Source organism: Oryctolagus cuniculus, chromosome X (genome assembly GCF_964237555.1).
Source record: "Oryctolagus cuniculus chromosome X, mOryCun1.1, whole genome shotgun sequence".
Lineage (NCBI taxonomy): Eukaryota > Metazoa > Chordata > Mammalia > Lagomorpha > Leporidae > Oryctolagus > Oryctolagus cuniculus.
The window spans coordinates 114,585,326-114,610,522 of record NC_091453.1 but is presented as its reverse complement, the minus strand read 5'-3'; the positions used below and the strand labels follow the sequence as shown (position 1 = coordinate 114,610,522).

Sequence of the window (25,197 nt, the reverse complement as noted above, 5' to 3'; positions counted from 1 at the left end):
TCCATACTGATGTGTAAACTTAACAAAATAAAATTTGTCTTGAAAGAATTTGAAAAAAAGACTCGTAGATAAAATGCTTATTTCATGGAAATGAAGCCTTTCATGTAGTTTTAAACCCCACTGACACAGCCTCTTGGGCCATTTATGAAGTTGAATCAGGAATGGAATTGAAAAACTTCAGTGATCTCAATCTACTTACTATTGGGTCAAATGTGTAACATTGTAGTCACTGGAATAGACAGTAACTCTGACAAATTCACACATGCATCTGGGGACCATTCTTTGAAAAAAGATTGCAACTTGGGGGGGCTCTCATCTATTGGTTCACTTCCCAAATGCCTGCAATGGCTGAGGCTGGCTGGGACTGAAGCCAGGAACCAGAACCTCAATCTATATCTCCCACATGGATGACAGGAGCCAAATATCTTAAGCCATAACTACTACCTGCCCCTTCCTGCCATACCAGGGTGTAACTTAGTAGGAAGCTGAAATCAGGAGTTGGAGTTGGGAAACAAACCCAGGTATTCCAGTGTGAGGGACAGTCAGCTTAACCACTAGGGTAGTGACCACTCCCTATAGATCCTTTTGTTATGTCCTAAAAACAAAACAAACAAGCCAAGGTATACTCCTCACCCTGCAGATTGTTGTGCCTTGAGAGTGCTATGCATAGCCTTTCTCCATTCAGCTTGTCATTGACTAGGGAGCACTTTGTGCCCTTGTGAATTTGCCCGTGGGAAGCTGCATTTAAAATTTTGAATTCCATTGTAGTTCTTGTCTAGAAATGATTATGGCCTAAACCCTGGGGACAGTTCTTCCCACTCTTTGAGAGGAGGCTGATTACATAGGATCATAGGATATAAGCATAAGGAGTGACCCATGTAATACTATAGAAAGTTAACAAATACAATGTTTGAGAATCTCTCTCACCTCCTCCCCCCCAACTCCTTTGAATATAATCTTCAGGCTGAAATTCGAGCAGTTTTTTTTTTTAAGATTTATTTATTTATTTAAAAGTCAGAGTTACAGAGAGAGAGAAGGAAAGGCAGAGAGAGAGAGAGGTCTTCCATCTGTTGGTTCACTTCCCAGTTGGCCACAATGGCCAGAGCTGCACCGATCCAAAGTCAGGAGCCAGGAGCTTTCTCTGGGGCTCCCACGAGGGTGCAGGGGCCCAAGAACTTGGGCCATCTTCTACTGCTTTTCCCAGGCCATAGCAGAGAGCTGGATTGGAAGCGAAGCAGCCAGGACTCAAACCGGGGCCCATATAGGATGCTGACATTGCAGGGGACAGCCTTACCTGCTACGCCACAGCACTGGCACCTCGAGTATGTTTTTGTGACCATGATGATTGAAATTATTGAAATCACCCATCAAAGCTGATGGAATGAATTTGGACATTGGTGATATCATGATGCCATTATTGCCTGTTCTGTATGCCTATATCCAATTTCTTATTGTATGAGAAAAATCACTATTTTGAGCAAAAGTATATGTTTTCAAAGATCTTATTTCATGCAAATTGTATATAGCAATAATTTAGTCATTATATAAACCATAGAGAATACACAAAATTTCTTTACTGCTTTATTTGAGTCAGGTACAATTTTCAGTCCTCTTAAAAATCAGTGTTAACCCTGTGGAAAAAATGATCTACACGAAGGATCTCTGTGAGATCCCAGTGGAAAGAAGGGGCCATCAAAGAAGGATGTCCTTTTCTCTGCAGGAAGGTGAGGACTTCCACTTTGCTTATGGCGTTCTCAAAATACTGACGGAGTTTGTAGACTCAAAAGGCTTCCATAGCCTTGGCAACTCATGACAAGCGCCTTGGGAGATCACTGATGTCATAAATAAGAGTGTCAAAGCCAGCACCGCGGCTCACTAGGCTAATCCTCCACCTGCGGCGCCGGCACCCCGGGTTCTAGTCCCGATTGGGGTGCCGGATTCTGTCCCAGTTGCCCCTCTTCCAGGCCAGCTCTCTGCTGTGGCCCGGGAGTGCAGTGGAGGATGGCCCAAGTGCTTGGGCCCTGCACCCCATGGGAGACCAGGAGAAGCACCTGGCTCCTGGCTTCTGATCGCCGCAGCACGCAGGCCGCAACACGCTGGCCGTAGCTGCCACTTGGCGGGGTGTGTGTGTGTGTGTGTGTGAACCAATGGAAAAAGGAAGACCTTTCTCTCTGTCTCTTTCTCTCACACTGTCTAACTCTGTCTGTAAAAATAAATAAGTAAATAAATAAAAGTGTCAGTTGTTAAATCAACAACAGGAGTCACTGTGTACTTGCTCCCCTTGTAGGACCTCTGTCCTTAATGAGAATTAACAGTAAAACTTGTCTTCAAACAGTACTTTATACTTTGTGTGTCTGTGTGGGTGCAAACTGTTGAAATCTTTACTTAGTATAGAGATGGTCTGCTGTATATGAAGATAATTAAAAATAAATCTTAATGAAGAATGGGATGGGAGAGGGAGTAGGAGGTGGGATGGTTTGGGGGTGGGAGGGCAGGTATGGGGGAAAGAACTGCTATATTCCAAAAGCTGTACCTATGAAATTTATATTTATTAAATACAAGCTTTCTAAAAAAACAAAAAATTCAGTGTTAACCTGTAAATTAACATGTTACTTATACAGCAAAGTAATTTCTGCCAATATATTGATAAAAACAAATTACATGTCTTTTTAAATTTTTAATTTTTTACAGACATAAAATTATATATCTTTTTGGGATACCATATGATGCTCATGCAAGTATACATTGCATATTGTCTGGTCTGGGTAAATATATTATCTCCTCAAGCATTTAACATTTTTTATGGTGAAAACACCCCAAATCTTACATAAATACATCCCAAATCCTATCTTCTAGACTTTTTCAATAGAGTTATTATTGACATTATAGTCACCCTACTGTATAATAGAACCCCAGGAGCTTCTTATTGCTGTCCAGCTATGACTTAATACCGCTAACTTTTCCCCATTCCTCCTTCTCCTCTTCATCCCCAACCTCTGGTAATCACCATCATACTTTTAATTTCTATGAGATCATCAGTTCTTTTTAGACTCCACATATGAGCCTATCTCTTTTTTATTTTTATCTTTGCTCTGTTACCTAGAATGGCTAAGGGCTTTGTTAGGATTTTGCATTAAAATTTTACTGTCAAAATTTCCATGCTAAGAAAAATATTGAGATAAGTATGATTGGAGCAGATATTTTAAATAAATTCTGTCTTCTCAAACTGATTCCTTTTAAGGGATCATTAAATTTTTCATCTAAAACTTATTAGCAGGTAAATATAGATTTCAATTGAAAGGGATTATTAGGTACATGGTTAATTAAATTTGTATTAAGGCAAATTAAGAAATAACTCTTCCTGCTCATTAGTTATATAAACCAAAGCTGGGATTGAACTTTATATTTAGACTTCCTGTTTTAATTCCCTGGGTGTATCACATAGCTGCTCCGTGTCCAGAGAAACTATTTGCCACTAGATTTCTTTTTTGTTCTATCACCACCAATAGGCAATAGGAATCTGTACACCAGCAAGGAAAAATGTTAATTGGAAAGGGATCTTTACATTAGGACTAGCTTTCTGTTTAAGTTATACTCTAAGAAACAACCCATGTGAATTCTTCACTGTATCAACAGATTTTTTTTTTACTGATTAAATGGAATTGATTAATCTTTTCATTGCTTTAGGAACACCGCCTAAAAGATTTATGTTTTCATATTAGTTCTGATTAAGTCACTTTGAACTACCTCCAGGGACTTAACTTGTCTCCTCTGAACCTCCACATCCTTATTCCTTCTCCGCATGTTGCCACGATAGATCTCAGAAAGAACTTCACAAGGTGGGAGTACCCAGTAGTAGGAGTATGGGTGGAGACAACAGAGGAACAAAGACCCAGATACTGTCACTGAGGTCATAGTGTAGTGTTTTTCTCTTTGCAACTTCGCCCCTTGAATTGTTTTCATGAGGCCAGCTGTATGCAAGGGCTACTTTTTTTTTTTTTTTTTTTTTTTTTAGATTTTTCCAAGTTAGTCCTTCCAAAGCTGTCTTTCTGTTCTTCATGCTGATCTCCCATCCTAGACCAAGCCTTCAGAGAGAACTAGAGCTTCTAGCGGTATGCTGGTGAGAACATACAAGGAAACTTCAAAAAGTTCATGGAAAATGGAATTAAAAGATGCTCACTTTGGTACAAAATTGTTGAAATTCATGAGTATTTTTTTCATAATACATATTTTCTATGAACTTCCTGAAGCACTCTTGTACATCCCTGCTTTGTTCCTGATCTTAGGGGGAAAGTATCTGGAATTCAGTTTTTCATCATTATGTAAAATGCTGGCTGTAGGTTTTTTGTGGATGCTCTTTATTGTGTTGAAGAAGTTCCTTTTTACTATTATTTTTGTATTGGAGATACTTTTTCTTGAGTGAGTGTTGAATTTGTCAAGTGCTTTTTCTACATTAGTTGGTATTGTCCTGTAATTCTTATTTTTGGAATGTTAAGATCATGGATTACATTGACTGATTTTTAAATATTGAACCAAACTTGCATCTCTAGGATGAAGTCCAGGGCATACAAATTTTTTAAAATTATTGCTGAATTCTACTTGCTAATATTTTACAAAGGTTTTCTTTTTTTAAACTTTTATTTAATGAATATAAATTTCCAAAGTACAGCTTATGGGTTACAATGGCTTCCCCCCATAACGTCCCTCCCACCTGCAACCCTCCCCTTTCCCACTCCCTCTCCCCTTCCATTCACATCAAGATTCATTTTCGATTCTCTTTATATACAGAAGATCAGTTTAGCATACATTAAGTAAAGATTTCAACAGTTTGCTCCCACACAGAAACACAAAGTGAAAAATACTGTTTGAGTACTAGTTATAGCATTAAATTTCCATGTACAGCACACTAAGGACAGAGATCCTACATGAGGAGTAAGTGCACAGTGACTCCTGTTGTTGACTTAACAAATTGACACTCTTGTTTATGGCATCAGTAATCACCCTAGGCTCTTGTCATGAGCTGCCAAGGCTATGGAAGCCCCCTGAGTTCATCGACTCTGATCATATTTAGACAAGGTCATAGTCAAAGTGGAAGTTCTCTCCTCCCTTCAGAGAAAGGTACCTCCTTCTTTGATGACCAGTTCTTTCCACTGGGATCTCACTCGTGGAGATCTTTCATTTAGGTTTTTTTTTTTTTCCCCCAGAGTGTCTTGGCTTTCCATGCCTGAAATATTCTCATGGGCTTTTCAGCCGGATCCGCATGCCTTAAGGGCTGATTCTGAGGCCAGAGTGCTGTTTAGGACATCTGCCATTCTATGAGTCTGCTGTGTATCTCACTTCCCATGTTGGATCACTCTCCCTTTTTTATTCTATCAGCTAGTATTTGCAGGCACTAGTCTTGTTTCTGTGATCCCTTTGGCTCTTATTCCTATCATTATGATCAATTGTGAACAGAAATTGATCACTGGGACTAGTGAGATGGCATTGGTACATGCCACCTTGATGGGATTGAATTGGAATCCCCTGGTATATTTCTAACTCTACCGTTTGAGGTAAGTCAGCTTGAGCATGTCCCAAATTACACATCTCTTCCCTCTCTTATTCCCACTCTTATATTTAACAGCGATCACTTTTCAGTTAAGTTTCAGCACTTAAGAATAATTGTGTATTGATTACAGTATTCAACCAAAAGTATTAAATAGAACAAACAAGAAAAAAATACTAAGAGGGATAACATATTAAATTGTTCATCAACAGTCAGGGCGAGGGCTGATCAAGTCAAAAGGTTTTCTTTACTTTTCATTTATGAGAACTATTTCTCAGTAGGGTTTTTGTTTTGTTGGTTTTGTATTTATGGTTTTGGCATCCACATATAGTGATTTCATAAAATAAGTTGGGAAATGATTTCTTTCTCTTTCATTTTCTGTATGAGATTGTATAGACTTGGTATTGATTCTTTAAACAATTGGTGTAATTTTTCAGTGAAATCATGTGGGCCTGGAGAAGTCTTTTTCCAAAGTTTTACATTTAAAAATTAAATTTCCTTAATAATAAGGCTATTCAAATGATCTATTTCATATTGAGTGAGTTGTGATAGTTTTTGTTTTTTGAAGAATTGGTTTGTTTCATATCTAACTGTGGATTTTATTCAGTTTGAGCATCCATAATCTGAAAAATCAAAACTTTTGAGTAACAACATGACACCACAAGTGGGAAATTCTGCATCTGACCTCAGTTGATATGTTACAGTCAAAACACTGGTGCACTAAAAATATTGTATAAAATTACCTTCAGTCTATGTGAATATGTATATGCAACATAAATTAATTTCATCTTTAGACATAGGTTCTATCCTCAAGCTGTCTCATTGTGTATAAACAAATGTTATAAAATATAAAAGAAAATTGAAATCTGAGACATTTCTGGTCCCAAGTATTTTAGATAAGTTATATTCAGCCTGTATTCCCTTATTATCCTTCGGATATCTTCAGGGTCTGTAGTGATGGCCCCTGTTTCATTCCTGATGCTGGTAATCTGTGTCTTCTCTCTCATTTTCTCTGTCCTTCTTGCTAGAGGTTTGCCAATTTTATTGATTTTTTTCAAGCCACCAGTTATTTTAGCATCACGTTCAGTCATCAAGGAATCTCTAATGCAGCCACTTCTTTGTTTATAATTCACCCTTCCTCTCCACTCTACATAGTTAACATTTTGTTTCAATTGCAGTTACCCATTCCTGTGGCCCTCCCTTTCCTCTTCTATGTCCTGGCAGGCATTCCATTACTGTTTACCCTTCCTTTTGGTCTTTCTTTTTTAAATTTTTAAAATTTTTAAAATTTTTTAAGGTTTTTATTTAATGAATACAAATTTCATATGTACATCTTTTAGGAATATAGTGTTTTTTTCCCCCCATTCCCGCCCTCCCACCCCCACTCCCACCCCACCTCTTACTCCCTCTCCCACTCCATTTTTCATTAAGATTAGTTTTTAATTCACTTTATATATAAGACCAACTCTATACTAAGTAAAGATTTCAACAGTTTACTTGACACACCAAGTATAAAGTACTGTTTGCAGACAGGTTTTACCATTAATTCTCATAGTACAACAGAGGTCCAACATGGGGAGTAAGTTCACAGTGACTCCTGTTGTTGATTTAACAATTGACACTCTTAGGTATGATGCCAGTGACCACCTGAGGCTCTTGACATGAGCTGACAAGGTTATGGAAGTCTTTTGAGTGCACAAACTCTGTCAGTATTTAGAAATTGCCATAATCAAAGTGGAAATTCTCTCCTCCCTTCAGAAAAAGGTACCTCCTTCTTTGATGTTGGCCTTTCTTTTGAAAGGTGACCATATCTTGCTGGTATCTCTAGAAAGTTTCATTTTTATCAAGACTAGTTTATATCATAATTGCAGAAGATAACTGTGAGTTCTAACAGGAATCATTATAACTATATTGTATAAACCGTGCCTGATTTAAAAAAAAAACAAAATTATTCGGTAATGCAAATTTGAATGTGTCTAGGAGTACAATGCTATGGTGCACAGGAAAGAACACAATGCAAAACTTGGGTTCAGATCTTGCCTCTGCCACTTACTATCTCAAATAAAAAGCTGGGTGACTCTGCATTGCTGATTTGCTCAGTAAACTCTTCTTAAGTGGATCCAGGTGGATCTTAAAGTGGCATAAAGTTCCCGGCAACTGAATATATTCCACATTTGTTTCTCTGTGGTCTTTGTTTCTGTCTTTGTGCCTTATGTCTACTCTGCCTAGTCAGGCCTAGATGGACAATTCACTGTCACAGGAACAGAATGGTTTTAAACATTGCCATCTCTATAGCTGTGCTTCTGGAATCATCCCTGGCTAGAAATCTTTTTGCTTTCTTCTGTGCCTGTGTGAATCTAACCACCCTGCAGGGCCAGATCCCCTTACCAAGCAAGATCTTATGTGACCATCCTAGCTCAAAGTGATGGCCCCTGTGCATTTCAGCAGGAGACCCTGCACATGCCATCATCAAGTCCTTCAGTAGTGTCATCTCTGGGGTTCATAATTTGTAGCAGCAAGGCTCTTGTTAAGACACTGGGGCTAAATCTCTGCCATTGCTACATGACCTTGGAAACTGACTTCACCACCATGAACTCTAGTGACCTCCTCTGTACAATGAGAAGATCCTTTCTGACTGTCAGAGTTGTTGTTGTAAAGATCAAATAAATGACTGAAAAACTATTAACTGCCAAATAAACATTAGGAAGATGTTTAACATGATAATAATAAAAAATCAAGGTTAAATAGGGGAAATACTAATGAAAATGTCATAGGAGGATCACAAAGCTATAGGAAACTATAGGTAAAGTAAGAAAGGTGTGTTGTGTGTGTGTGTGTTCACAAATACATAAAAAATGGGAAGACGCACTTCTAAATGTTACTTGAATGGTGGTTAGTTCTGGGCCATGAGAAAACTGTTGATTTTTGTGTTCCATATTTTGGATTTTTTAGAATGGGAATGTTTCAGATTTATAACAAAATATTATTTAAAAAGAAAAAAATAAGGTCTGATGATATGTCATTATTTGGTTATTTATACTCTACCATACTTCAAAAAGAGTTTAAAGCAGCATGCAATATAGTAATATACAATTGAGATACAAAACAAAATCAAGCAAAGGAGAAAATGCAGTAGGAAGGAAGCTATGTAGTGACACAAACATTTATCATGACTGTCTCATATTTTTATTGTTTTTTCTTCTTTTAAGAAAGAATGTCCTAGTTTGTCCTTTAACCATGAGTTTAATAGGTAAGATTAAGTTTATAAAACAAAGGCAACATTTTATAATGTTAACACAACATGATATTAAGATGATACATAAAAGAGAAAAGAACTTTCTACTATTTTCAGTGAGTTAAAGATTCTGATTGTTGTGGTGTTGGCACAGTAGACAGCCTAAAGAAAGGTATGGTTGTTATTATTTATATTAAGCTTATATAGTAATATGCAAATTACAAATATATATATATATATATATATATATGTTTGCTTGGGGCTGCTTTTGCTTCTCTGTTAAATAAGTTGAATAGAAAGGCAGATAAAGAAGTAAACCCAAACAGAGAATGAAGTTTTTGCCTTGACCCATCCATTAATTAGCAAGGCCTTCACTCCTTGGCCCATTCCTCCCTCAGAAATTGAGGGGCTTGGGGCTGTTGCTGTGGTGCAGCAGGTAAAGCTGCCACCACCTGCAATGCCTACATTCCACAGTGGTGCTGGTTTGTGTCTTAGTTGCTTCACTTCCCATCCAGCTCCCTGCTAAAGGCCTGCAAAAGGCAGCAGAAGATGGCTCAAGTGTTTTGGCTACTGCCACCCACGTGGGAGACCGAGATGGAGGTCCTGGCTCCTGGCTTCAACTTGGCCCAGAACTGGCTGTTGTGGCCATCTGGGGAGTGAACCAGCAGATGGAAGATGGCGCTCTCTCTCTCTGTATCTCTCCCTCTCTCAGTAACACTAAAAATCAGTAAATAATATTTTTAAAATTTTTAAACAAAAGAAAAGAGAAAAGACATAGAGGTGCCTGAAAGAGATAATCTATTGTTGATCATCTATCTATAGTTTAAAGTCGTGGTTCCACTTGTTTAGGAATGTACATTCCCATTGATAGTTGCACTAGAACTCTTAATAGTGTATCAGTTGATCTGTGTTATAAAATGCTCATGGTAGACTTGTATGATATTAACATAATTTATATGTCTTTTTCACAGAGAGACCTCTTTCTCCCAAGGCTGTCAAAGGATTTGATCCTGCTCCACTTACCAAGAATTATTATTCTGTGGTGAGTGTTCAGAAGATGAACAAAAGTCTTTTTTGTTTCTATATGAAATCTTTTCATTTGTCAGTCCACTGATGTGTTGAGGTGACACAAAGGAAATAAATGGATAAAGTTGCATTGGGAGGGTCCAATTACATCTGCATTACAAAGGAGCTCTTCTACTTGTGGTATTCTTACCAATGTCTAGAAGTTTTAAATCCACCACCCTGGGCCAGCGCCACCGTGGCTCACTTGGTTAATCCTCTGCATGTGGCACCAGCATCCCATATGGGCGCCGGGTTCTAGTCCTGGTTGCTCCTCTTTCAGTCTAGCTCTCTGCTGTGGCCCGGGATAGCAGTGGAGGATGGCCCCAGTACTTGGGCCCCCGCACCCACATGGGAGACCAGGAAGAAGCACCTGGCTCCTGGCTTCAGATCGGCGCAGTGCTGGCTGTAGCAGCCATTTGGGGGGTGAACCAATGGAAGGAAGACCTTTCTCTCTGTCTCTCTCTCTCACTGTCTATAACTCTACCTGTCAAATAAAAAAAAATCCACCACCCTGAAAAATTCAGGGGTAGGACAAAGCTTCAGAGCAAGGCCTATTAAGCAACAGTGAAAGAGAAATTTGTTAATATGTAGGCATGGTGAAATTCAGTAGTTAGACATGGCCTTACCAAATATTTAGAAGGTGAATTCCCAAGTTCCTATAATGCAGTAAGTTTAAAGTGACTGAATTCTATAATTTTACTTTAGAATCAAAGCAATCTATTATTATATCCTCTGGAATATTATCAATCCTGTTCTTGAGGACATTCCCAAAGGAAGCCTGCCCTTTGGCACAGAGGGAGGAATGGAATGGCTCTGGCTTGAACCCAGATATACCAAATATATTAGCTATAAATAGGGTATGTATAATACTCAAAATAAGTTCCTGTTTGAAAAATAAATTGCACCATTCTACTTAATCTACTCTCTGCTTTCCTTCATGTCTCCTTTCCAGACTTGGCCCAGTCACTAATGAAAAGGTCAAGTCATCATTAATTCTGAGTTGCCCTGTTTGGTAGCCTCATTATCCGCCCCCACCCTTGATGAATTCCAGTTTCAGGTTTTACTCAGTGTTCTATGCATTCGTACTGCATACTCATTTCATTTTGTGCATAGATAAAGAGTTTTTAAATATTTCTGTGCAGGTATGTGCATGTCATTTGGTTTCACAAAATTGAATTTCACTCTCTAGAGAGTTTGTTCTATAATGATGTCATGAACAGTATCTGATAAGCAAAATGAAGAAGAAATTTCATAATGATGAAAACAATCATAGAGGACTAATCTGTCAATATTTTTCCTCCTACATTTCTTCTTTTTAAAGAATTTATGTATTTGAAAGTCAGAGTTGCAGAGAGAGTGAGAGACAGACATATAGACACAGATACACAGACACACACACAGAGAGAGAGAGAGAGGGAGAGGGGGGGAGAGAGAGAGAGAGAGAGGTCTTCCATCCATTGATTCACTTACCAGATGGCTGCAATGGGCAGGGCTGGGCCAGGCTGAAGCCAGGAGCCAGGAGCCAGGAGCTTCAACTGGGTCTCCTGTGTGGGTTAAGGGGCCCCAAGCACTTGAATCATCTGCTGCTTTTTCAAGGCCATTGGTAGGGTGCTGGATCAGAAGCAAAGCAGCCGGGACACAAACTTGAACCTATATGGGATGGCAACATCCTAAGCAGCAGCTTTACCAGCTCCAGATACATCACAACCAACAACCCCCACCCCGACTTTTACATTTCTGAGTTAAAATAAGTTACCCAACAGAGCGAGGGTCCCTTTTTCCTTCCTTTATGACCATTTCTTTTAGCTTCCAGATGACTCCCAGTGATTTCATATTTAAAGAAAAGACACAGGTGAACGATAGATGAAAATGTTATGATAGTTTCTTCTCCCTGTGGATCTTAAACAGTCTGAAATGTTGATGGGATTATTTGAGGAAGAACAACCTCTGTGATAGTTATGGGCTTTATATAAATGACGTGTGTGTGTGTGTGTGTGTGTGTGTGTGTGATAGATAGGTAGATAGACAGATAGATAGAAAGAAACAGAGAAAGAGATTGATTCTGGGTGTACTGCAGTTTGTATAACCCACCTCCTAATGGAATACATGTGTGTTGTTTCTATTTCCTTACTATTATAAACAGTTCTGCAGTGAACATATTTTTTAATGTTTTATTTTTTGTTTGTTTTTATCTACTCACAAGTCAGAATGACAGAGAGAGCTTCCATCCACTGGTTCATTCTCCAAATGCTCACAAAAGATAGGGTTGGGCCAGGCTGAAGCCAGGAACCAGGAACCAGGAACTCCATTCAGGTCTCCTGTGTGGGTGGTAGGGGCTCAAGCACATGGGCTATCATTCAACGCCTCCTGAAATGCATTAGCAGGAAGCTGGATCAGACGTGGAGGATCTGGAGCTTTAATCAACACTCTCTGATATAGGTTGTGCATGTCACAAGTGGCAGCTTAATTAGCTATGACACAATGCCCATCCCTGAAGTAAACATCTTATACCAAACTTTACTTAAGTTTATAATGATATGTAAGATGTATTCATAAAAGTGAAAGAATATATTTTTTAAAATTTTGATAGATATTATTTCAAATCTCAAACTTATTAAAGAAGATAGAAGGTCATGGGGAGCTCACCATAGCCTACAGAACTTTTGGTGTGTTGAGGCTGGTGCTTTGGTGCAGTGGGTTCACATCTGGCTTGAAGCGCTGGCATCCCATATGGGTGCTGGTTCAAGATTCAGCTGCTACACTTCCGATGCATCTCTCTGCTATGGCCTGGGAAAGCAGTGGAAGATGGCCCAAGTCCTTGGGTCCCTGCACCATGTGGGAGACCCAGAAGAAGCTCCTGGCTCCTGGCTTCAGATTGGCCTAGCTCCAGCTGTTGCCACCTTTGGGAATGAACCAGTGGATGGAAGACAGCTCTCTCTCTCTCTCTCTTTCTCTCTCTCTCTCTCCCTCTCCTTTCTCTGTGTAACTGACATTCAAATAAATCTTTTAAAAAAAGAATTTTGTTGTGAATATTTCTAAATTATTGAGCAGAGATCATTGGGAGCTATTGTTGTAACTAGATGTGAACATAAAGAGATTTTGGTTGGTTGTTGTTATTTTATTGTTCACATTTCTTTACCTTTGGGTGTGTATTTAGGTATATTTTCAGTGACAATTAATTCAAAATATGTTCTGAGTGTTCTTGTCCTTCTAACCTGTGTTAAATACCTGAGACAAATCCAAAACTTCTATCCCACCCACAGGATTTGAGACTTGGAAAATAAGTTCAACCACATTATGTTAGCCCTTATTCCCTGTAGCAGTTATTAAATGTAGACATTTTCTCATGGCTAGATCTATAAGAATGCTTGTGACTGATTTTTACTCCATTTAAAACAATCAATAACTTTTTTCTGATTATATAACTAGTTATGTAATTGTAAAAAATTATATAATACTTAAAAAGTATTAATGTTTAATGCTTATAATTGATGAAGCTACTAAATATAATCTATAATCATATTACTTAGAAATAATCCTATTAATATGCTTGTGAATCATATACCAACCAGACTTTCTTTGATGTAGGTATTCATGTGTGTACGTATGTGCATATGTGGAGACCACAATATATGTGTGTTGTGTGGGTATATAGAATATATATATATTTAAATAAAAGTAGGGGCTCTATATTCTGCATTATTTCTCCTTGATAGTAATTTTTCTGTCCCCATACCCCAACATTATACATCTCTGACCAGACCAGTTCTTAAGTTCTTTCATTCTGGGAGTTCTTGCTAGTGTCCAAGGCTCCCTTTATTTTGGCCCTGTGTATTAGCCAAGTACTCCAGAGAAACAGAAACAGAAGAAGAATATATTAGAATACATATGAGACAGAAAGCGAGAGTTTTATTATAAGGAATTGACTCATGTGACTATGGAGGCTGAGGATCTGTTATCTGATCTGTTATCTGAAAGCTACAGACCAAGGAATGCCAGTGATAGAATTCAGCCAGATGTGAGGGTGTGAGAACCAGAGAGCACATGTTTTAAGTTTCATTCTGAGGGCAAAAGACCAATGTTCCTGCTCAGGTATTCAGGCAGAGAGCAAATTATCCCTTCTTCCAACTTTTTGTTCTATTCAGGCCTTCAGTGGATTGGATGAAGACCACCCACATTGGCTACTGATTGAAACGTTAACATCATCTGGAAACACTCACCGACACACCCAGAAGTAGTGTTTAGCAAAGTACTGTATCTGGGCACCTTGTGATTCAGTCAAGCTGCCACATCTAATCAACCATCAGAGTCTTAAACTGGAGTGAGATCCAGGCTGCTTAGAATTTGCAAGTCTACAGACATCTTCTCCCCTTGTTTAAGTTTCTAAAGGATTGTTTGCTGATTTCAGCTTCCTTTTCAGCCTTGATGCAATTCTGATGTCAATTGTGAAATATTAAAAAGATCTACAGTGTGATCAAGGTAACTTTGGTCACTCAGCTTAGACTCACACTTGCCATAAGGCATGTTTAATGCTTATAATTGAGGTGTGACCACTCTGCCTGTTATTTTGAATAGGAACTTAGGATCCTTTAGAGATATCACTGCCCAGAGGAAGACTTTGATGCCTATACCTCTGACCTTGGTTCCCTCATTGTCCTCAAATCTCTCTCACCATTGAAAACAAGCATTTTATGTTCCTGTTATTTTTAAAATAATCTTCTCTGCCCGTGGCTTTTCCATGCCCATTGTAAGTTGACATTGTATGCCAGGAAAGATTAAAAAAAAGTAAAGAATAGAAAAAAGAAATCTGTAGTGTAGTGGTCAGGCTTAATCTGCATGTAACACTTAGGTCTTGGCACCCATGCTGTCACTGGGAATGCAGGAAAGATGTTATAGCATCAACCACATGACTAAGAATGATGTCACATTTTAAAGTGTCCCCATAGGGGTTCCTCTAAATGTGATTGGGGACCCTTTGCATCAGAAGCACCTAGGAGCTTTTTAAAAGTAGTTATCTGGTCCTCACACCTGCCTTGCTACATAAGAATCTCAGATCATATATCTCAGAAAATAGCAAACCCCTTCTTCAACCCATTCCCCTTAACACACAGTTGGTTCTGGTGCTCACTTCAACTACATTTTCTGAACCAATAAAGGGAAAGATTGAATGGAGGAGGTAGGATTAAAGATATATTTTAGGAAAGGTCAGAATTTAGATAAACAGAAGAGCTTGAAAGAGAATTCAGGCAAATTCTCTCAGGCAAGATTGTCTGTACCTACCATTAATCCCTGCAAGTCACAGAATGAGCCCAATATCTTATTTAACTATCAAAATATTCCTTGGAAGATGAAATTCCTTATTCACTGAAGCTATCACAGCACACTGTGACAAATGTATTATTCTCTGTGCTCCCACAAATAGACCAGAAGGCAGGTGTTTGGTGCAGTGGTTAAGATGCCACTTCGGATACCTACATCCTTTCTTGGAGTGCCTGGGTTTGAGCCCCGGCTCTGCTTCTGATTCCACCTCCTGCCAGTACACATCCTGGGTGTGGGGGGAGAACAAGTGATGGCTCCCAGGGGTAGACTGGATGAGTTCTGGGCTCCTAGATTCAGCCTGGCTCAGCCCTGGCTGTTGCCTACATTTGGGGAGTGAACTAGTGAATGGGAGATCTATCTCTATCTCTCTTTCTGCATCATTCTGCTTTTCAAATAAAAATAAATAAATAAATAATAGGACAGAGTAACAGTAATATTAATACTCAACTCTGAGGATGAGCGTCTGTATACAGAGTGAGAGGTATTTCCCTGCATCCAAATAGGAAACCATAAATCTGTGAGGATCAGTACTATTTATTTTGTTCTAACTTTCTTCTACTTTATGTAACTCATGAGATGCCTAAAGGGCATGTTGTACAGAACTGACATGCAGTAGGAAAGGCAGGAGGGAGGTTCTGACATATTAAATCACTAAAATCCCAGGAAGCCTCCTGAAACCTTTGCTCTAACCTCCCACTGGCTTTACCTTCGTTTTTTTCTCTCATTCACATGTCTACCCACTGCCCCCACATTTTTCTGCCTTTCTAATGCCCACTCACTCTTTTTATACAACTAGCCTAAGTGACCTTACTCTTCTATCTATTGATTCCCTTTTCCATATCCCTTGTTATTATTATTATTAAAGATTTTATTTATTTATTTGAGAGATAGAGTTACAGACAGTAAGAGAGACAGAAAGGTCTTCCATCCGCTGGTTCACTCCCCAGATGGCCACAATGCCTGGAGCTGGGCCAGTCTGAAGCCAGAAGCCAGGAGGTTCTTCCAGGTCTCCCACGTGGGTACAGGGGCCCAAGAGCTTGGGCCATCTTCTACTGCTTTCCCAGGCTTTAGCAGAGAGCTGAATTGGAAGAAGAGCAGCTGGGACTCGAACATATGGGGTGCCAGTGCCACAGGCAGAGGATTAACCCTCTGCACCACAGTGCTGGCTCCTATTATTATTTAACTTCTTCCTGTGTCACTTATCCATACATCTCTTCCATCTGAGAGCTGGAGGTAGAGAAAGTGACAGGATCTTGTGGAGTTAGTGAGTTTATCTCTTGATAATGGGGGATAGTGCTGCTTGTTGTGTGGAAGCCAAAGATCTGGGAGTGTGAAACCAATCATTGTACTTGAACGTGCACAGGCAGTTCTGCTCGTATATAAATCAAATATGACATAAATACAGTAGTCTATTGCCTTTTTCAGGCTCAAATGTCTTTACCAATATTAGCTCATTTTTACAGGCATCAAAATTATCTCGGAATTCCTATAACATGGTATTTTTGCTTTGGATTTAACATTTCCTGGGGTCATTATAATATTCCTTTATCATTACCATATCTCGAGCTTCAGTCATTGCATATGCACTTTAGCCTCTTAAAACAATTTCTTCATAGTTATATGACTCCTTCCCTTTGGAAAACATATTTAGAAAGATGGACTCACTCTAAAGCCTTTCCAGGAAATGGAGGAAATGTATTTTACTGGAAAATCAATATCCCAGGACGGAGGTACAAAAGGCCTCCACTTTTTTTTTCTATGGCTTCTTACAACCCGTTTCATTCTGAATTCAGGCCAAGGTTAGTTGAGCAAAAGGATACTCAGTTGTCCTTGTGAAGACAGAATGAGGAAGGCAAAGACAGTCTGGACACAGTCTATTTTAGTAAGTCTGAATGGATTTCATCTTGATCAAATTGTGCTGCTCTGAAGTTGGTTGCCCTGCCAAACTCCTTGCCTTCTGACTCACCACTGAAGCCTTCTGTTTGAGAATACATAGGCTTCTCTGTCTGCTTGCCTTCTTATCCTTTTAAATTAGATGCCCTGTGGCCTGAAAAATAAAGAACCCGTCTCAGAAGTTCATCACTGGCTCTTTTGAAATTGAGGAAAGCAATAAAAGTCCATGTGAATTTGGGAAAGAATCTCAAGTATCCACCCTGATGAGCATTTCTTCTAATCAAACCACAGCAAGAGCACTTACATTATTATATTACCATTCAGATGTGATTTTTTTTCATGGGCATAATTTGATAAAAGGATTCTTAATCACTTTTGTCAGTTTAGGAAAGTCAGTATTCTGCCATCTTCAACACTTGTAATCATGGAAGTTTAATGTGCATTTTGCTATTGCTGTCCAGAGTTCACGCAAAGTCTCCCTTCTTCATCTATTCCTTTTGTCTGTCCCATGCCAGTGGTTCCAGCAGAGATGAGAAAGTGTGTTGTCTCACCTAGCAAACAAACCCAACAGAGGACAGCCAATAGCTTTCTTGACAATTCTTACCAATTTCATATAAGCAGGATACTGATAATATAATATATTAAACTTATTTTAATAAAGAAGTTGAAATAATAAAGGTATTTTGATGGGAAGAGAGAGGTGGAATTATACCAACCATGGAATTACAGTAATGTTTAATTTTTTAAAAAATCACATTTTATGATGAAAATGATATTTGTGATTTTTCTAATTTAAAAATTCCCTTCCTGATGGGCATTTGGTGTAGTGGTTAAGATGCCAGTTGGACACCTGCATATTAGAGTATTTGGATTAGAGTCTCAGCTCTACTCCTAATTTCAGCTTCTTGTATTATTTCTGCCATTCATTTCACTCCCACTTAAGCACACATGAGCATATACATTGTTGCTGTTATGATTTCAAATAAACTGCTTCCTGTTAGTTTTATTAAGAGTAATAAAAAGTAGAACTTTTAATTTAATTTTAATTTCTTCCTTCTCTAATGTTCTTCCCTTCAATTATGTAAACCCAAGTAGGTCTACTAGTGACAAATTCCCTCTGTTTTTGTTTGTTTAAGAAACGTTTATATTTCTTCTTCACTTTTGAAAGATAATTTCACAGGAAACAACACTGGATTAATTTTTCCAGGAACATCAGTAACTGCAGTTCCCTAGATTTACATTTATGGAGAGTAGTTGCTAAGCAACAGAGGAAAGTAGATAGGAATGGCTAGGAGTAGGAGCTCCAACTTAACTCTTAGATTTTTTTTAAAGATTTAAAGTTTTATTTTATTTATTTGAAAGACAGAGTTACAGAGAGAGGTAGAGACAGAGAAAGAGGTCTTTCATCCACTGGTTCACTCCCGAAATGGCCGCGACAGCTAGAGCTGAGCTGATCCGAAGCCAGGATCCAGGAGCTTCTTCCAGGTCTCCCACATGGTGCAGGGGCCCAAGGACTTGAGCCATCTTCTACTGCTTTCCCAGGCCATAGCAGAGAGCTGGATCAGAAGTGGAGCATCCAGGACTTGACCCAACATCCACATGGGATGCCAGCACTTCAGGTCAGGGCCTGCTTTAACTGGCTGTGCCATAGCGCTGGCCCCAATTCCTAGCTCTAAAAAAAAAATTGCTTCTTTGAAAGGTAGAGTGACTGGGGAGGGGAGAGGAGAGGGGGAGAGAGAGGGAGAAAGAGAGAGAAGGAGAGTGACATCTTCCATCCACTAGTTCATCCCCAAATGCCCTCAATAGCTGGAGTTGGATCAGGCAGAAACCAGGAGCCAGGAACTCCACTGGTGTCTCCCACATGGGTTCAGGGACCCAAGTACTTGGACTATCCTCTGCTGCTTTCCCAGGCGCATTAGCAGAGAGCTGGATCAGAAGTGGAGCAGCCAGGACTCCAACTGGTGCCCCAATAAGTAACGTGAACATAGTAAGTAGTGGCTTAATCCGCTGGGCCACAGCACTGCCTCCAACTCCTAGTTTTTGAAGCCACATTCTGTGTCCCATGTCTTCTGAGCCAATGATTCCCAATGGGTGGTGATAATGCCATTTAGGTGCTATTTGGCAATGTTTGGACTATTTTTGCTTGTCATATCTGCAGTAGATGGTGAGGTACCACTGGCATCTAGTGTGTAGAGGCCAAGGATGCTGCTAAATTTTCTACAATGCACAGGACATCCTCTTATATCAAATAGTTATTTGGTCCAAGATGTCACTGCTGCTATCATTGAGAAACTTTAGAAAGAATAATTATTTATATATTTATATTTGAAAGGCCAAGAGATGGGGAGAGGGGACAGAGAAAGAGAGAGACATAGACAGAGAGACACATAGACACAGAGAGATATCCCATCTGATGAATCACTCCTCAAATGCCTGCAATGGCTAGGATTGGCCTGGTACCAGAGTTGGGAGCTAGAGCCAGGAGTCAAATCCAGGCACTCCATTGTGGAATATGGGTATCTTAACCCTTGTCTTAACTACTAGGCTAAACACCCACCCTGAGAAACCATGTTTTAAACTCTGTAAATTGGTGAGACTCTTTCCCACTCAAACAGCTCCTGTTTATACAGTGTCTCACTAGCTGTTCACAATGATATCTGAGGTAGGTGAAATGTCACAATCTGAGATGAGGTTAGTGAAACCTTAAAACTGCAAATGCCAGCCAGTTGGTAACAGAGTCAGGACTAACACCTTCTAGCCCAGTTGTTTCCCAGAAAACTTACGGTTTCCTGGATCTCCACTTACTTTCGCTACTCTAGGTTTCAAAAACAGATCATCATGCATTGTCTTGTGAGTACAGTGGTCTTCCATCTTCACAAGGGGGTTGATTTTAGGATTCCTCATGGATAGTGACATCCAAGAGTGCTGAAATCTCTTAAACAAGTGGCATAGTATTTGCATAAAACCTACCTGTGTGCTTTAAAACTTCTTTAGATTTCTTATACCTAATACAATGCAAATGTTATAAAAATAGATGTTACAATGTATTTTTAGGAAATAATTATGAAGAAAAATCTGTAAATGTTTAGTAGATGCATCCCCCCCCCCAATAGTTTGGTCTGTGGTTGAATCTACAGACGTGGAACCCATAGAAAGAGAAATCTAAATGTTTATGTCTCGTATATTGGTAGGCTAAAGCACTTCTCCTGGCTAAGAACGCCTCATTCTATTTTGTAATCCCTGGTTTAATATCTCCTTCTGCAAATACTATGGACATTCGCTGTGGGCAGCACAGCATTTGGCAGAGTTGGTGCTCAGTACACTTTTGATGGGTTAATTAAAAGATGCAAAAGAGAAGTATACCAAGACATTAACTTGGTTATCTCTCAGGGCTTGAAATGAAGGTTGTACCTGCCTCCAGAAAAGGCTGGGAAATGGGTCATGCTCTAGGGCTGTCAGAGGAAGACAAACTGTGGGGCTATTCATTGGTTGTTTTACTTACAGGACTGTAATTGTTATTAATATGACTGATAATTGTTTTACTTATAGGATTATAATTGTTATTAATAAGACTAATAACTACTATTTCTCTTCCTAAATTTCTCACATTTCAGCCTCCTTTTTCTCTTTGAATTATTCACACTAGCACCTTTTAACTTTTATTAAAATATCAATTATAACTCTGCTTAAAAATTAACTGTATCCTCAGATATTGTTCCCTACAGGTCTTAGCAGAAACATAGCTTAACCAAAAATATTTTGTGATGTTTGACGTTACAGTTATCCTAAAATTATCCTGATATCAAATCTTTATGTCTTAAGATTGCTAGTCTCAGTTTTCTTTTTTATAAATTATTTATTTATTTATTTATTTTATTCTTTTGAAAATCAGAGAGACAGACAAACAGATAGACAAATAACTTCCATCTGCAGCTTCCTTGCCCAAATAACCACAATAGCCAGGGCTGGGATAGGCCAAAGCTAGGAGTCTGCAGCTCCATGCAGGTCTCCCATATAGGTGTCAGGGACCCAAGAACTTTAGACATCACTGCTGCTACCCAGGCTGCACATTAGCAGGAAGTGAGAATCAGGAGTGTACATTAGCAGGAAGCTGGAATTGGGAGTGGAGCCAGAACTTGAACCCAGGCAGGCACTCTGATATGGGATGAGGACGTCCTAAGCAGTGTTTTAAGCACTGTTTCAGATGCCCACCCCAGTCTCAATTTTCTCATTTATAAAAAGAAAATAAGGATCCTTTGTTAACTAAATGAGAACTTTTCTAAGGATAAAATGATTTAAAACACATGGAAGACTTCTGAATAGTAATTCTGAATAGTGTAAATGGCAAGGTCCCTCCTGTTATGGGTAACTCTGAAAAGTTGTGTTTGTGTGAGTTATGCAATATAACCAGCTGTCATGTAATTATTAAAGTAATTTGCTAGATTGAAACAAAGGGCATTCAGAGTTTATGCTCCTTATTTGTTGTGCTAGCCTGAGTAAATAGGACCTCTTTTTTCCTAGTAATTTAGTAAAAAGATCTAAATCTGTATTTTATCTTGGATGGTCTTGACAATTACAATACTTTGATATTCATTTTTCCATAGGTGTTACAGAACATCCTGGACACTGAAAAAGAGTATGCAAAAGAACTCCAGTCTCTTCTTGTTACTTACTTGAGACCCCTACAGTCCAATAACAAGTAAGATTTTTATTTTAAACCCCTCCCTAAATAAAGCAAGAAATGTCAGCATATGGAGTCATTACTCTTATGTCACTGAATAATTGATTGTGCCCTTTAAGAAGAATTTCCACAGATTGCAGATTGCCAAGAACATGGTCAGGGCAACAGAAATTATTCAAGATGTTGCTTTTGTAGAGCTTGGCTTGCTTTCTCTTCCGGTAGTAGAAGGAATGAGGTGATCTGCATTTCTCATACATTTTTTTGCCTTTTCTTCATTAAAAATTTTTAATTAAAAACTTAAGTCAACACACAGAAAATGTACATATGTATAGAGGGAAGCATGATATTTCAGTACATGTGTACAATGTGTAATGAGCAGATCAAGGTAATTGTCAGATCCATCATTTTAAACCTTAAGCATTTATGTGCATTTGGATCATTCAAAATGCTCTCTACTAGCTATTTTGAAACATATGATTAATTGTTGTCAACTGTAGTTGCCCTACTCTGTTGTAGAATATTAGAAGTCAATTCTCCTACCCAGCTGCACCCCTGTATCCATTAACCATCCTCTTTCTATTCCCCCTCTCCACCTGATTCCTAGCCTCTCATAACTACTATTCTCTACTTCTATGAAATCAACTTTTATAGCTTTCACACATGTTGTATATTTTTAAAGTGATGTCTGGTTTCACCTTACAGAAAAAGAGCTCCCTGGTGTTTTCATTCAGAAAGCATACAAAGTGGAAATTCTCATGCTCACTCTGACCTTTGCTTTCCAGGGCAGAACCTCTTTCTTTCCCATGCTCTGGGAGTGGAAAGAGTGAGGCATTTTTGTGAATGTTCACAAGAGCAATTCAAACCAGTATTTCCCAGAGCCACATGGAAACGATAAAGAGACACTTTTTGAAACAAAATGTTCACACTTTATTCTGGTTTTAGAAATCTGAAGTGGGATTGTCTAAGGCCTGGATTGACAACTAATTTTTCATGAAACAAAGAATGATGACCATTGTTTTGTGTGTGTGTGTTTGTAAATATGGTATATTTAACGAATAGTGCCTAACTGCATTTATTTGTGTTTTTATTTTGATTGATTTAATTTCACTCTATATCACAATGTATAAGTCACATAGAAATTTAGTAATTGGCCCACATAATGGAAGACAAAAGGCTGCCCTTTTACCTTAGTAGTGGTTGACTTTTTTGGGGACAGTTGCGTAAGCTATCAATTTTAGGCTTAGATGAGTTTAATATATTTCTCCATTGATTCTCCTTTTTTCCAAAATTTGTGTTGTTTAAAAAAGATTCATTTATTTATTTAAAAGAAAGGGTGATAGGGAGGGGAAGAGGGAAAGGGAGAGGAGGAGGGAGGGGGAGAGAGGGAGAGAGAGAGGAAGAGGGAGAGGGAGGGAGGGAGTGACGGAGGGAGGGAGAGAGAGAATTGTTTATCTGCTGGTTCATTCCCCAAATGCTGGCAGCAGCTGGGGCTGGGCCAGGTGGAAGTCAGGAGCCAGAAACTCCAATCTGGTCTCCCATGAGGGTGGCAGGGACTCAAGTACGGAGGTCATCTGCTGCCTCCCAAGCTCATTACCAGGAAGCTGGATCAGAAGCAGCAATAGGACTTCATCTAAAGCATTCTGATATGGGATGTGGATGTCCTTAGCTGTGGTGTAACCTGCTGTGCCACAATGCCTGCACCCCAAATCATGTTTGTTTAGGCATAATGTCTTGTTGAATCTCCAACTTGGTTATTCTCCAGCATGAGAGTATCTCTTCAGAATGAAAGGATTTCATGTTCTTGGTGAAAGAGTTTTAAATATGAGCAATAATAAAGCATTTTATGATTATGTGAAATATGAAGTGTTCTGTGAATCATAGTTCTTAAGAGATGAATGGAACCTCAGTAAATCATTAGGTCTAGAGTCCTAGGAGAATTAAATAGATAAGAAACTGAAGTTCAAAGATGTTACTGCTTGCCCAGCATACAGCCAGCAAGTGGCTAGACTGCTTCCACTGTGTTTCCAGCCACTGAATGAAGTGTGCCTCGTGTTTTCTGGAAGAGATAGGCAGAGGAGGATAGGGGAACTTAACTGGTTATCTTGGAAGGGGAGATGGTAAGATTTCAAATGAAAGAGGGGGCTGATTAGCAATCAGAAAAATTGAGAAGAAAGGAAGATGAAACCTGAGCCAGACATGCCCTGTGTCTAAATTCAGTTTGCAGTTATAGTAAGTTTCCATTAGGTCTGACTATCTTGTGAGCACAAAAATGATTTGAAGAAACCAGACTGTTTATTGCCTTATCCTGAAGGGGCCACATTAGCCCCTAGTCAGGTTCAAGGAAGACCCTGATTCAGGTTGTTGCTGCTATGAGAGAACAACAGCCAGGGGAGCTGACTGGCTAAAGTTTCACTCTTGACACACATAATAGGGGTTTTCCAGCTTGTGGTTCAAGAGGACATTAGAGCAGAGGAACTGGGAGCTTTTTATACTCCAGGGCTCAGTGGTAATGTTTGGGTTTTCCCTTTATTAGTCAGCAAAAATTATTCTTTTGGAAAGACTCCCCAGTACTGTTACATTCTCAACAAGAAAGAACATCTTGCAGACACTGTTTGTTGTTGTTGTTGTTTTTAAAGATTTACTTATTTATTTCAAAGTCCGAGTTACAGAGAGGGAGGGGGAGAGAGAGATCTGCCATCGCTAGTTCACTCCTCAGATAGTTGCAACAGCCAAGGCGGAGCCAGGCCAAAGCCAGGAGCCAGGAGCTTCCTCTAGGCCTCCCACATGGGTGCAGGGGTCCAAACACTTGGGCCATCTTCTACTACTTTCCCAGGCCATTATCAGGGAGCTGGATTGGAAGTGGAGCAGCTGAGACAGGAATGCTGGTGTCGAAGGCAGCAGCTTTTTCTGGTATACCACATGCCGGCAAAATTTCAGAAATGTTTTCTTCCTTTTTTTTTATTTGACAGGTAGAGTTATAGACAGTGAGAGAGAGAGAGAGAGAGAGAGAGAGAGACAGAGACAGAGAGAAAGGTCCTCCTTCTGTTGGTTCACCCTCCAAATGGCCACTCCGGCAGGAACTGCGTCAATCTGAAGCCAGGAGCCAGGTGCTTCCTCCCGGTCTCCCATGCGGGTGCAGGGCCCAAGTACTCGGGCCATCCTCCACTGCCTTCCCGGCCACAGCAGAGAGGTAGATTGGAAGAGGAGCAACCGGGACTAGAACCTGGCGCCCATATGCGATGCCGGTGTCACAGGTGGAAGATTAACCAAGTGAGCCATGGCACTGGCCCCATGTTTTCTTCCTAAAAGTAATTGACAGTGTGGACTTTGAAGCTTTAATGTTTTGGTTTGATTTCTGTCTTTGCTACTTGTTGCTTTTGTGACTGAGTGATTGGCTTAGTCTGTCTGTGCCTGGTTTTCTTCACCTTTGCAATGAGTTCAGTGATAGTACTGACCCCC

At 39.4% G+C, this 25,197-nt stretch overlaps 1 protein-coding gene across 5 annotated transcripts in view; it reads left to right on the top strand.

The window, feature by feature from the left end:
• ARHGEF6 (Rac/Cdc42 guanine nucleotide exchange factor 6) overlaps positions 1-25,197 on the top strand; it is a 135,175-nt gene that overhangs the window by 41,440 nt on the left and 68,538 nt on the right. For all 5 annotated transcript variants that reach the window (XM_017349864.3, XM_070066946.1, XM_017349861.3 and 2 more), the window contains 2 exons: positions 9,752-9,822; positions 21,662-21,756. In XM_017349864.3, coding sequence (XP_017205353.1) covers positions 9,752-9,822; positions 21,662-21,756 — 166 coding nt within the window. The remainder of the gene's footprint in view (positions 1-9,751; positions 9,823-21,661; positions 21,757-25,197) is intronic.